The sequence below is a fragment of the Seriola dumerili genome, unplaced genomic scaffold (genome assembly GCF_002260705.1).
Source record: "Seriola dumerili isolate Sdu_G_001 unplaced genomic scaffold, Sdu_1.0 BDQW01000242.1, whole genome shotgun sequence".
Lineage (NCBI taxonomy): Eukaryota > Metazoa > Chordata > Actinopteri > Carangiformes > Carangidae > Seriola > Seriola dumerili.
The window spans coordinates 6,565,580-6,580,379 of NW_019174497.1; the positions used below are offsets into that span (position 1 = coordinate 6,565,580).

The 14,800-nt window shown below is 41.1% G+C and overlaps 1 protein-coding gene across 5 annotated transcripts in view; it reads right to left on the reverse strand.

The window, feature by feature from the left end:
• Positions 1–2,572: 2,572 nt before the first annotated feature.
• The window catches only part of LOC111229914 (inositol hexakisphosphate and diphosphoinositol-pentakisphosphate kinase 2-like), a 54,207-nt gene continuing 41,979 nt past the window's right edge, over positions 2,573–14,800 (reverse strand). For all 5 annotated transcript variants that reach the window (XM_022756446.1, XM_022756443.1, XM_022756445.1 and 2 more), the window contains 3 exons: positions 9,508–9,645; positions 8,596–8,709; positions 2,573–5,361 (listed from right to left, as the gene is read on the reverse strand). In XM_022756446.1, the coding sequence (XP_022612167.1) occupies positions 5,270–5,361; positions 8,596–8,709; positions 9,508–9,645 (344 nt within the window). In that variant the 3' untranslated portion in view covers positions 2,573–5,269. The remainder of the gene's footprint in view (positions 5,362–8,595; positions 8,710–9,507; positions 9,646–14,800) is intronic.

Here is a 14,800-nt window from a genome sequence, read left to right on the forward strand (position 1 = left end):
AAAAGCTTACGCCACTGAACAGTGTTGACATTGATGATGGCTGACTGCAAACAGTCATGTGTGGGACTTTTTCAGTTCTCAGAGCAGCAGCAATGCTGTATGTGATGAGTGGGATGACTGTGAGGTACTGTGGCAGCAACACAAACCTTGTTAAGCACCTGAGATTTAGATATTAATAATTTCCTTTTTCTGCATTCATTGCTTTTGTACAAAGTATTGGTATCAGCGATACCCGCCTGGAATCAGCCGGTATCAGAAAAGAAATCAGTGGTCTCACACATCACTAATGGGTACACGCTGCTACAGTAAGCTCCAAAGGGAATAACATGATTCAGTCAGTCACCACCTGCACTTCTTAAAAGGTAAACATCGTCACACAGCGCTCACTGAGCTTTAACACTGTTTAAAGTTGTAATGCTTCCATTTATAAGACAGACAGTCAGCTTTGTAAGAGGGTTGGGGGAGAGCTTTGGTCAAGTCAGACATTAGAGTACGAGTATATTTCCTGGAGGCAGAACAAAGCAATGCAGCCTGTTAAGATTCAAACTCACAAAGGAATCAGAGAAAAATTGTTTGTTCATTATTGACCAGCACTGGGACAAACAGGGCAGAGCTTCACTTCCTGTCACGTCTCATACAGTGGCTCCTCACTCAGAGAGACATGCACCGGTATTTTTCACTACACTTTATACTCAATAACAACTCTAAAGACTGAGCTGAAACACTTTTTTTTTTTCATAGCATTAATGACATTTTTTTTCTTTTCCACTCTGCTACTGGAGGGAGTACATTTGATAAAGGTCACAAAACCACCTGCAGCCAAACAGTCTGTCACCTTGTAAAACTTGCAAATGAAAGTAGCCACTGTGTACTGAAGCAAGAAGAAGGCTGCGTTTGTAGATGAAGTGTGTGTGTGTGTGTGTGTGTGTGTGTGTGTGTGTGTGTGTGTGTGAGCTGATAGAGACAGAATGAATGGATGTTTTGTGTTGAATGTTGGAAATAAAGCCTGAGAAAAAGACTTGTCATCCAAACAGAGTGAATGACATCAGCTTTTGGCTTCCGGTGAGTCGGCGGTCTCTTGTCTGTCTCTCTCCGTTCACCCAGCGCCGCTCAGGAGGAGTCAATTACATCTGGGGGCGCCGCCATGGCAACACATGGCAGCAATAGGAGGAGGCATGAGTCATCACTATTCTTAAAAGCCGTTTGGAGAGGAGGGATGGGGAAATGAAAAAAGAGGGAGATGAGAGGAGAGGGAGTAAGGAAAGATAATAAAAATAAAAAAAACAGTGGAAAGGAAAAATGGGCATAAAAAGATGCTAGAAGAAAAAGGAGAGAAAAAAGGGAATAACAAAAAATGTGGTGAGGAGGAAAATTGAGTGACGTAAAAAGATGGGAGAAGAGGGGAAGCAAGCGAGAAAAAATTGGGTGAAGGAAAACAGATGAGTGGAGAGAAGAGAGGAGAGGAGGTAAAATTGGAGGTGATAAAGGTGATGAAAGTAAGAGATTGAACAAAGAATAGAGAAATTAGGAGGAGGAAAATGGGATGAGTTAAGGAGATTGAAGTAGAATAGGAGAGGGAGTGAAGAAGAAAAGTGTGATGAGAAAATAAGAGACGAGTGGAAGAGAGAAAGACGCTAGTGGAGAGGAGGAGAAATAGGGTGAGCGGAAGAAAATGGGATGAAAAAAACAAGAGAGGAAAAACAAAAGGAAGCCAGGTTTGGGAACAAGAAGAGGAAAGGAAACAAAGGGTAGATAGGAAAGGAAACAGGAGAGGAGGAAGGTTGAATGAGCCAGAGATAAAAGTAGAAGAGGACAGGAAGCATGAACGAAAAAAAACTAAGGGTGAAGAAAAAACAAAAAGACGAGAGTAGAGAAGGGGAAGACAGAAGAAATGAGGTGAAGTAAAAAGAGAAAAGATGGAAACAGGGAAGACAGGAGAGGAAACCAGAAGAGGAGAGGAGAGAAAACAAGGGGAAGATAGAAAAGGAAACAAAGGGCAGGAGGAAAATAGGGAGAGCTGAAAAAAATGGGAGAGCAGATAAAAGTAGAAGAGGAGAGGAAGCAGGAAAGAAAGAGTGGGATGAAGAAAAAAAAGGAGATGGGTGGAGGAACAGGAAAGGGTTAGGGAGAGTAGAGTTAATGAAAAAAGGGAAGGGATAAAAGAAGAGGAGGGCAACGAAAAAGACATGAGTGGGAGAGGAGAGAAAGAAGAGAAGAGCACTGAAAAACAAGGGAGGAAAAATGGAAAACAAACAGAGAGCAAGAGGAGAGAGAGAGGTAGAGGTGTGTGTTGGCACAGCAGTGACTAAGAGCTTTGTTTATGGAGCAATAACAGGCTTATGTGTCTGGACTCAGGGCCATTAATAACCACACACACACACACACACACACACACACACACACACACACACACACACACACACACAGTCTAACAGACCGGTGGCAGATGTGGGATGTGAACACGTGATTTGTTGTCCTTGATAACACATTGAACAATGTTTAACTGTTTAATTAATTCTATTTTATTACTCTCCTCCTCCTCCTCCTCCTCCCCCTCCTCCTCCTCCCCCCGACATCACATCTCAACCTGAACCCTGAAGGATCGAACACGACAGATATGTCACAGATTTTACACATTAAACCTCGACTTTGTTCTCCAGCAGCCAAACTCCTCACAGAACACACACACATCTCTTTGGCTGGCATTAAATAGCTCATTAAATAATCACATAAATACACAACTAAAATTACCTACATCAACCCTCCTTTAAGTAAAAATTAATAAACTCTATTCAAGTCTAAAAGTCTTTCCACGATGGCTAAAATATACAGATATGTTTGTTCTACAGCAGGTGTTTGCAGGTTTTGGGGGTCAGTTAATTTTCAGTTTCTCTCGGCTGGCGTGAGCAGGGAGCCGTTTTCTCTCTCCCTTTGGCGTTACAGACAGCACGCCATAAATATAACGCTCATGATCACTGCACACTATAAAAGAACTGCACAGCATTGTTCTATGATATGAGAGCTGTAACTCTACATGTTTTGGTCAAAGTAATAAAAGTATTTCTTCAGAGATTTAATGTAAATTTAACACATTTTTTCCAAATGAACTGAAAGTGAACTGACCCCAGTTCAGTCACATGTTGATAAAAACCAATTTCCATTTTTAGATACATGATTAATCTACCTGAGCATCACTTGTCTTTACAAACCATCATTTGATTAATTTAACATTAAACATGCACGTGTAATTTGGTGTGATAGCAGACTGCATGTCCACACAAACAGGCTGAGAATTCAGCTTCAAAACTCAAAAACAAAACAAAATGCAGAATTCAGGTAGTCGTCACTGTGTAAAAGTACATTTATACTAGATACTTAATCAAGTGGTTTTTCCCTTTAATTCTAGAATAAATCTATACCACAGATTTTCTTCAATTTTCATTTGCTACCCCCCCCCCAAATGAAAAGGTAAAAATACAGCAGGAGACCCACAGTGTGTAGAATACTCTGACTTCAATATCTCTCTCGCAAGTTATTTAAAGGCACATTTACAGGTTAATTGTATTTCCATTTAACAGCAGATGATCACTGAAAAGACTGTTACAGTTTGATCAAGCTGGCTCGAGGTGTACATTATACAAATACCTGTATTTTACACAACAGTTCAAAATGGAGTCCTGTTATTCTGGTTGTATGAATAAATTAAGAACCCTGTGAACAAAAGGTACCGCTAACCGAGTTTAGCAGGTACCAAGCTAACGTAGGCCACATGTAGAACTTTAAAATGATAACCTGTATCCCTCCAGATTCTTCTGATTAACCAGCTTGTAAATTACAGAAGTGTCAGATTCCTGGTGTTGCATGATGTTTAACATTGTACATTACAGTTGGCCACTTTTTAGCTGTACCTGCTCCTTTGTTTAGAGTTTGATACAAGTTGAAAATGGCCTGAGAATGAGGTCCATTACTGGGTTTTCAATCTGCAACCTTTTCAAGCAGAACCATCTTTATGAACCAGGCGTGAGAGGATCGACATCGCTCCCCACATCTGTCATCACACTAAATATGAAGATAAATTTAGCAGCCGCAGAGCTTAGCTTTTAGCTCACACACTGGAAACAGGGTGTAACATCTACCCACCATCCAGTCTAAAGCTCACTGATTAACACATTACATCCTATTTGTTTTTAATTCAGATGAAAAATGCGGTGTACAAATTACAATGTGAGAAGACTTACAGCACCCAGCCGATAAATAATTTAGCACACAACAGTACATAAACCCACAAACAGATGTTTTTACACTGTTTTTGTATAAATTAAACAAACAAGATATATGGTGTTAATAATTACAGATGCTGTTCTTTTATTTGTGGACATAGCCAGACTAGCTGTTTCTCCTCGTTTCCTGTCTTTGTGCCAATAAACGAGGGTAACTGGCTGCTGGCTGTAGCATCATATTTAGCATACAGATATGAGAGTGGTATTAATCTTCTCATGAAACTCTCAGCTCAACAAAGTACATAAAAATATTTCCCCGAGCTTACACCATTTCTTTAGGCTTTGATTCTCACTCCAGGTTCTAATATTTGGTGCTGAAACCCAAAGTCGTCAACTGTCACTCAGTTTCACCTCAAGTTCAAAAACAGCCCATTTTCTTTCATGCCGGGCTGATCTATTGTTTTAATGCAACAGAAGAAAAAAATAGGGCATGGTCACGATCGACACTTTGACTCAGTCTGTATTTTAGCCGTAAATGTCTGCAGGAAAGTTCAGACACAAGGCAGCTGGTGTTTGAAAGATTCTGTAAAATAGCATTTGTGTTTTAAAGTGGGCAGCATCAAAATAAAAGTAAAGGCACAACTGGTGTGAATGTTGGCTTGATGCACTGTTACGCAGTCGGAGCTGGTTTATGAATGTGTAGAGAGACACTGAAGAGGAAGATCGAGGTGCTGAGAGGTTGATGAAGGTCCAGTGTTTTCTCACAGTACGGAGCAGGGAAGGTGTGGATGTGTAGAGCTGGAGTGGAGGTGCACCAGAAGAGTCCGTGAACAGTCTGAGTGGTTATATTTACAGCCTGAGTGTTTGTAATACCCGAGGCAGAGCGGCCTCTCTGCAGAATCAGCATCTCCCTCCAGTGTGTTTTTTTATGAATGTGAGCAGAAGTACAAAGGGAAAGATGAAGAAAAGCCCGGAGAGACGGTTACACCGAGGTCTTCAGATCGTGCCCTCAGATACCCAGAAGTCCTTGTGTTTTTCAGACAAACAATCTACTCACTGAAGCTGAAGTTGAGGCCGGAGCTCTCTGTGATCGGGGAAGAGGGGCCTGCACTGGATACAGCACTGGAGGGGATGCTGCCATCTGAAAAAACAGAAAATTCAGTCAATTATCTCTGTAACTCAGAAACACGCTGATCCCAGTGCACTCAGCGATCTGCACAAACTGTACACACATCTCAAAACAGATCAATTCTCTGGTACAAAATCCTACAATGTTTAAAAGTTCTGTCGACCCGTGATGGAAGCATTAATCTCATTCCTTGCCGCCCTGAGCCCCCGCTCCACTCTGAGAGTCGGGGCGTGTTTGTTGTGGTACTGTACGTGCGTCATGTGGAGGGATACAAAGTGAACACAGAGGGGGGAGTGATCCGGTATAAAAAAACAGGAAGGCAACCGCATCATCCCCTCGACACTTCATCTTCTGTTGCCATGGAGAACTTTATGAAAACAGTTTTTTTGGGTTTGATGAATCAAGCCACATGTACGTCAGTTCATATATCGATAATCTGACTAGAATATGGTCTTTGAAGTTAAGACTAAGATCACACGAGTGACATACTGTGGCTCTGCACTTGCAGCAGCCGTCCTGTAGCTAGAGGCAGTAGGAGAACAAACAGCGTCATAACAGCAGCAGAACAAGTGTCCTATTCATGTGGCTCTAACCTCCAGCATCCCCGTCTGCACGCTGCGTGATAAATGAGGCTAAAAGAGTTCCCGGCAGCTACAGTGGCCCGGATCTGGACCAGGTACCGACGGGACAGAGAAAGACTGAGACATGAACAGAGAGCTGAAAAACCACCCGGCGTGAGCCCAATGTAAATAAAGTACACAAGGTGGTGGATGAAAAAAAAGGGGAAACACAAGAGAAGGTAAGTCAAAGAGAGATCTGAGAATGGACGCTTCATCAATCAACAACGGCGGCAAGAGGATAAATTAATCACCTCACGACCCAGGGGGATAAAAGAGAAAAACAGACTGAATAAAGGAGGAGAAAAAGAGGAGGGTAACAACATTGAAAAGGAGGGACGGGCTGTTAAAGAGGCTGTGATGTTCTCTGAGTCCTATTTTACTGGAGTTTTATAACTGATCCCACAGGATGGTCTGCCGCACATTTACATTCTGCTGTGACTGAACTCATCTGACAGTTTGGGGCCTTTTTGTTTTTAAATCTTTTTAATAAAATACAACTCATTTTGCAGTATTGATGAAAAGACGACCTCCTATTATCTTATATGCAACAGTCTAGTCATTTCGGATGAAGCTTTTACCCAGAGAAACTTAAACTGGCTGTTCAGATTGGTGCTGAAACAAGTGATCACACTGATTGATAGTTGACTGACAGAAAATCCATGTCCAACAGTTTTGATAAACAATTAATTATTCAAGTAGAACCTGACATTTCAGTCCTGACCTTGTAAACAGCAGTTAAAACAATCCTGAATCAATGAATCATTTTAGCAATTTATCAAACAGAAATGACAAAATGTTTAATGGTTTCAGCTTCACAAATTAGATGATCTGCTGCTTTCCTCTGTCTAATATCAGTATAGATGAAATGTCTTTAGGTTTTTAGACTGTTGGGTTGGACAAAACAAACATTTGGATCATTTTTCATCATTTTCTAATAGTTTCTAAACTAAAAGAAGGAAAAACTAAAGTTACCGCCTCACAGTTGTAAGCCTCCACCAAGCAGCCAGCTCCCCTTCCTGAGTTAGGTCAATGAATATTGACCAGAGGTGTTTTTTCAGAACATTATGATGTCACAGAGAAGTTGACCTTTGAACTTTTGGATATGAAATTCTTTATCATTTTATTATATTAGACATTAGTGTTAAATTGTGGCAGAATTAGTGTATGAATTTGTGAGTTATAGTCAAAAATGTGTTTTGTGAGATCACAGTGACCTTCAACTTTGACCACCAAAGGTCACAATTTCATCTTTGAGTCCAAGTGAATGTTTGTGCCAAATTTGACGAAATTGCCTCAAGGCATTACTGAGATATCAGAGGGATATACGCACATATGGACAACCCGAAAACGTAGTACCTCTGTCCCTGGTGGAGGCATAAAAAACCTGTGCACCATCACTGAATAACACACAAATTGGTCGGTGTTATCACCATCACCAACACTGCTGATTTATTTTTTCCTCATTTATCTTGCAGTGGCCAGCACCTACAGCTCCGCTTTTTTTCTTTTTCACTAAAAATCAATATGTCAGCTGAAAAAATAATCATCAGATTAATATATAAAGCAAATAATTGTTAGCTACAGGCCTCGTTCTGAGCGTTGTTCAAGGACAGATGCCTTGCAGCTGACGAGGGCTGAGGATGTGACCTTTCTGTTATGACTCAGTCAGTATCTGTAACCACCAGGTCATGGCAGATAAATGAACGCCTATCAGGTCACATCTGCTACCTTCAACATGAAGGTCATGCTGAATGTGGGGGAGGTGAACGAGGTCTATTCATCTTCATGGAGATTTTGCTGAGCAGTCTCCTCCAGCATCACTCTGCTTCTCAGTTGTACAGTTTCTCATTTTCACACACGGAGCCGAGACGAGCAGCTCTGCTGGATCAGCCCCGGATTAAAAGCCTTGTTCAAGACAGAATCTGTAACTGATAGCTGCTTAGTGACCGCAGGCTGTGACTGAAAATGTAAGTGAATTATTTTGGCTGTTAGAGTCATTCAGGTTTTACCAGCCAGTATGAGGTTTCTTATATATTTATTCATTTATTTATTACAATGAATGTTTCCAAAAATAATCAACTGGCACTAACCCAATACTCATAAACTTTACAGCTATTTAGTGCCATACAGAACAAATCTTTTTTTTTTCTTTTTTTACAGTGACACACAGCTAAACCGATGTGCCAGATGGTCTGTAACACAGAACCATCTGGGAAGGCTTCATTAGAAACTGTTTGGAAATTGGGAAGGCGTTTCAAGAGAAAAAAAGGCAGGTGATTGGATGAACCACCCGTCTGTCACATGATGTAGTAGGAGAGAGCCGAAGAGGAAACACAGCACAACAACATGCCGCAGTCTGAGGATCTTTGAAAGCTAGTTAGCATGTGGGTAGATGACTCTTGCCCTCTTGCTGACTGCGAGGCGGCTGGATCTCTCACCAAAGTTAACACACAGCAGTGTTTACTCTCTATGAAGTAACAGTTTATGTCCACAAGGACATTTCTGTTCTTCATCTCTTAGAAACTGTCTTGTGCAGACGTCTATCAGAACCATAGACTGTATATAACAAGATCAGAACAAATAAAAGCAGGTCAACAAAATGACATAAGATCCTTAAAACACTCACGCCACAGAGGCCGACTTGGAGGCCGAAGAGACGTCTCGGACCCGGAGGAGGACAGAGGCTGCTGAGGGCTGTAGAGAGACGTCTGGCTCTGAGAGTCAAACAGACTGGAGAGCGCTGGAGCCAAGACAGAAAACACATCTACATCAGTTTCCAAATGTCACATATCAAAGCTTATTACTACTTATTACTAATTATTACTAATAATTATTACTGGAGCAACAGTATAGTCTGGTGTTTACAGCCTGATTAGATCAATATTACAGGAATATTTTAGGACACTGAAGGGAACTGGACAAGTTAGTATTAACTCAAACAGTCATCGTATTTAATATTTGGTTCAGCTTGAGCTTCCCTGGTGATGTTGTGTCGTCCATCATTTGTTTATTTTGAGGAATTTTTCTATTGAATCACTTGATAATTTGAATTGAGGTCACGTGACTGACTTGTACATTCAAGAGCGACCCAAAGTTTTCTCTAAAATAAATCTTGGATGCCTTGTGTTCAGGGTCACTGTCCTTCTGAATAGTAATTTAATTTGAACTGCTCATTCACCCAGTATGAATATAAACACCCAACAAACACAAAAAAAGGGGGACTGTCCAAATATTCAGTGTTTGCACTTTACTTTGCATCAGGAAAACACAACAAAATAGACTTGAGGCATCAATGCAGAATTTTAGGCACAAATTTCTTGCAAAATTGTCCTGTTTACAATAAATCAGTTTTTCAAATATTGCATATGGTTTGGACAAAAACTAACCTTCAATTACATACTTTATAATTAAAAAGTTTGACTCCAACTTGTGCTTTTTTTGCCTCCAAATAAGAAACCTTCTGCATTTTATAATTAGTGGAGAACTAAACAATAGAAAAAAAGTTTCTATCTATTGCTGTTTCACAGTGTTGACCCACCTTTCATGGTTTTGGCGTGGGCCTCGCTGCTGCTCTCACACACCGTGTTGAGAAACTCGTCCACCTGCTTCAGAGAGAGCGAGTTGTGCAGCGTCTCCAGTGGATAGATAGAGGGCACCATGGAGCAGCCTTCAAACCCTGCAGCACAGACACACAGACAGACAGACAGACACACAGCTGATCGTACCACTTCTCCATCTGACAGAACAGGTGGAGGAGCGGTGACGTTACAGCTCTCTCTGCGTGATGGCTGTTCACGCTCTCACTGCGGCGGCCATTTTTATTTGTTAACTAGCCACACAAACTTTTAGGCTGCTGTAAGATCTACAGTTAGTTATATTATTACTTATTCACAGCAGCTGATACAACAGACAGTTGGTAAAGTAGTCAAAGTAACTAACCAGAATATATGTCGGCAGACATATAATGAGTCATAAGGCTGATGTTAACTGGTTAATACTTTGGTTAGTGAGATCATATCAACAAAAATGTTTTGTTCTGATCACTGTGTCATAAATGTACAGTAAGAGGATGTGCACCAATTCACTCTAATTCACACCACATGGAAGAGAATTTCTAATCTAATCATTGGCACACTGGACAGACTTTTAAAGTCTGGAGTCTGACTTGTATTGAAAGTGATGAAATTATGCCACAGATTACTGTGTTCTCTGATTGCCGTTTGGTTGGTAATTTACTCATAAAATAAACTTTACGGAGCTTTGTATGTGCAATAAGGTACAGGTGATGCATACGGTGATTAATCAAGTTTAAGAAACCACCAGCTGCAAACTGTTGTCGTAGTGACGTCAGTCATAGCTGTCAACAACTGATGCTTAAAGGGCTTTTTCTTGAAGTCAATGTTGGATATGAGACCCAACATTAGACACAAGGTGCTGCCAACAATAATGGGCCATCAGGAAGCAGAAAGACGGTGCATCGTTTACGCTGCAGGAGAACTTCTGCTGATATGCAGCTTTGTTCATTAATGTTAAAATAATATATATATATATATATATATATGTGTGTTTTTACCTAGGTCAGTTTGGATTTCCAATAATCCTGACAGCTTGAGGGAAGAAAAAAAATTGGCCCATATAAAAATAATCTGGGCCGCCTAAGTGTCCTTGACGAGGACAGTAATTGTCATGAACTCTGACCTTGATGATGACGGGGGGCAACATGAAAGATGATTTCTCCTTAAGGATCAATTGTAACAATCATTTTACTGGTTTTGATAAGAAGTGGATTGAAAGTGAATTGACCACAATCCTGGTATCTTAAAAAAAAGACTTGAAAACAGATGTGTTGTCCATTATATAGGCTGTACATAGTTATATTCAGAATATTCATTATGATGAAGATAAATATATCTCCACTGCCATAAATTTAAGTGGATATACTGTATATTCATGCATGTACTTTAATACATTTTCCTTACATAAAAACCTGGAAAATAGTCCATGTTGCTGAGAAACAACACAGCGGTGCCATGGTGAGTCGACTTTAACACACAAACCTACAGCAAAAACAGTCCACGGACATTCAGTGCAGCTTGACAACGAACACGACGATGAAGTCATTCCATGACAAAAAAAAAAAGGGAATGGATGGAGGTTGACGCAGTGCTTTCAGTTCATCCATCTCCCCAGAGAGCATGCTGATCAGCCTCGCATGTCTCCATGACTAATGTGTTACGACTCCAGATTTTTTTCACGGCTGTTCCCTAAAACAAGTCGTCTAGTCTAACGACACAAGCAGAACGAACTGTCGGCAGCAGCTAATGGACAAGAACCGTTCAAGGTCTTGAAGGGTCCAGATATGAATTTCTCCAGATGGTAATTTGTTCAGTCGCTCAGTGTTAATGTTTCTCATGGGATCATTCATGGACATCAAGGAAGATGTAAATGATTCTGAGGCTTGTGTTTTTTCTGCTTTCACTCCGATTTATATCGACAATGTAAATATCTCTACATGACATTTCTTTGTCGACCAATTGTCTGATATACACCACAACACAAAGTAAAACAGGACCGTAGGGGCAGGACACATGACAGACAGCTGCTTTAACCGTTGTTACAGGGCGTATTTAATCTTTCAGTCTTTTCCGTACTGGATTTTGGCCAAAGCAGCTTTGTTCATTAGACCAAGCCAAGACTGCTGTTCAACACCGAAAACATCTTTCTGCCAAAGCTCTGATGACAGAAGGAAAAATAATACCTGCGATATCATAAGGACGTGGAGGGAAGGAGGAAGTGGTTTGATGACTCAGCAGATAGAGATGTGTATCACGTATTTATGATTTATGAGTTTGATGGCGCTCTTTAGGTTTACTACATGACATTCATCCTCCCCTCTAACTGTTTATTCTGTCTTTACTGAGCTGTCTAATGAAGCAGGAGCAGTATAAAAATAACAGCAACTGGATGGCATTCATCACATTTCCCTCCTCCTTATCTTTGCTGCAGCCTCTTCATGTGGATATCAAATTCAGCTCACACACTAGATGCAGTGGGAGCAGGAAAAACACTGATGCTACACTGCACCATACATTCAGCCACTTGCCAACACAGGCAGTAAGAAAGAGAGGAGGACAGAAAAGAAAGAACGATGATATTTAAAAAGAGCAAAAGAAAAATTCAGTGTGACAGAGCTAAAACAAATGTGAATCTACTGGTTCCTGTAGCAAAACATCTGTAATTTATTGCAGTTATCCCTACAAATTGTGCAGCTCCATTAAGGTTGCACAACATGCCAAGACGTGCTCCAGAAACACTTTATAAAATCAGCAGTTTATGAGCAGGCTACCACTTAATTAGCCAATTAAAATGAGGGATAAGATAATGACCCAAATCTTTCAACAGACACTCTCATATCTGCCACCTGGCCAGGAAGCACATTTTGCAGAACACTGGGGGGAGACACGGTGAAGCCCAATACCCGACCTTTGCTGTGTGAAGGCCAAATTGGTGCCATCAACACCTCTGACTCCAGTCTACAGACAGAGCTCGTTACTGGACCAGTGCCAGTTTAAAAAAAAAAAAGGCATGTCCTGTGCAGAAACCATTACTCCAGATGGAGCATGCACACAATGCAGTTAGACAAGCCTGAAACTCTTCTTCCAGAGAAGAGTTTGTCTCACTGGTCATCAAGTGCCCACCCGGCATGCATGTAGAGCAATTAGTCCTGTTTGTGCAGATTCTAACATTTAGAAAGAAAAGATAGAAACTGATGGAGGTTTCCTCATAATAAAAACTTTTTTGTTTGGAAAAAAGGCACGTGTAATTTTGTGCAAAGGAGGACAAGGGATAAAATAGACCTAAGCCTTAAAGCCACAGTGAAATAAAAAGTTCTAACAAGCGTTCCTGTGGTCATTGTTCAGTTATCTTCTGGTTTTAATTAATATCTATATACAAGTAGTTTTTCTTTTTCCGAGTGCGTTTCCATCCTACTGTTTTTATGCACATTTTTGATTTGTGTGTAGGGTGGAAACACTGGAAAAGTTTTCAAACATTGTTTATGCTTGGCTGAGGTGGGAAAGTTGGTTTATCATAAAAAAAGAAAATACAACAAACAGACTTGGTGAATAAATCCTAATGGTCATGAAGCACGTGACTTTTACACTTTTACGCTTCATGGCAGCAGATGAAAACATCAGATCTGTGTGGAGCAAATGATAATATCCTCAAATTAATGTATGAAACAAACATAAATGCAATATTTCTTGTTCATGTTTTCTATTCTTGACTGTCACTCTTGTATGACATCATCTCTTCTGCAAAGGTTTATAGAGACCTGACTACAGACCTAGCTAGAGTTAGGGTTGCTACATACTCTTTATCTTCATGCAACAGCAACAATATTTGCATGTACAAATTAATTTGCATTTTATTTTACAGATAAACTGGAAATGTGGTTAAAATTCGACTGAATGTGGATAGAAACTAATGACTAACATGGGGACATATACATAAATCCATCCAATCAGATGTGATTTGGGCGACAAGCTTACGTCAGCCATCCTATAAAACCAGTTTTTGACCGTTAGCTAGTGGGTGGTTGTAGCTGTTGGAGATCAGAGATCTGTTTCCAAAGAATGTTGTAGAGGTCTACTTTATTCACTTAACCCTCATCTCTGACCCCAGGTGTAACAGTAGAGGTGAGGGAGGTGTGGTGCACTTCTCTGCTTTGCTCTGTGTTCACAAAACCATGCTCACTTTTGCACAACGCAATCAAATCAGTGATCAGATCCTTCTCCTTCAATGTGTGGCACTGCAGAAGATGCTCTAACTTTAAGTCAGCAGAAGAAGAAGGTGGATCTCAGGCTGCTCCTGTCCTGACAAGATCATTTAATATAGATTTTTTTTAATCAACACATAATAAGTGCTGTTTCACTGTGACTTTAAGTATGATGAGGAAGATGGACATTTCTCGCTTTGAAAGCCACTGTTAACCCTCTGGTTGTCATGCAAAACAACACAGAGAAGTAGGAACAGGTTTACAGTTGGGCATGAAATGGAGCAGGGCTGCAGGTGTGATGATCAGGCAGAAATAAGAAGAAAAAGGATGAATGCACAGACGCAAAACCAGACTGGAAAAACCACAGTCTAAACTACAGTCGATGCAAAGCTCAGCTGGGACTGGCTGCGTCCCACTTGCTCCAGACGGGTGAACGAAAGAGGAGGCAACAGGAAGTGAGCGGGGGAGTACGGGAGCTGACCGTGAAGGGATTCTGGGAGCTCCTGACCAGACATCAGCCAGGTCTTGAGGAGGCGGAGGTGGTAGGGGCAGTGATGCAGGTGGTGGGCCATGGCCCTGTCCACAGCCAGAGGGGCAAACCCCGGCAGGGCCAGCTCAGCGGGAAGCCCCTCCAGCAGCTGGACGACATGGAGCTCGTCTGAGGGCTCTGAGGGGCGAGAGGCAGAGTAGGGACAGAAGAGGAGACAGAGAAAGTACAGTGGAGCAGGAGGAGTGGCAGGAGCTGTGCCACACATGAGAGCACAGAGCTAAAAGAGCAGTGTGGCTTTAGGGAGGTGGACTGTGTTTATAAAGAGTCTGAATAGAAAAATAGACCAAAAAAAAAAAACCAAAAAACATGAGAAAATGGAGAATGGGCTTGTGTTTCAATCTGCGTGACTTCATTTAATCAATACACGTGTTGACCTTTAAGTTGTGAATGAAGCAGACCAACCATGCCTGAGCACTGCTGCAGCCATACACAAACAACTGACACACTCCTGCCTTCTCATTTCAAAGCAAAACGTTTAGACAAAAGAAAACCTGACGTCAAATA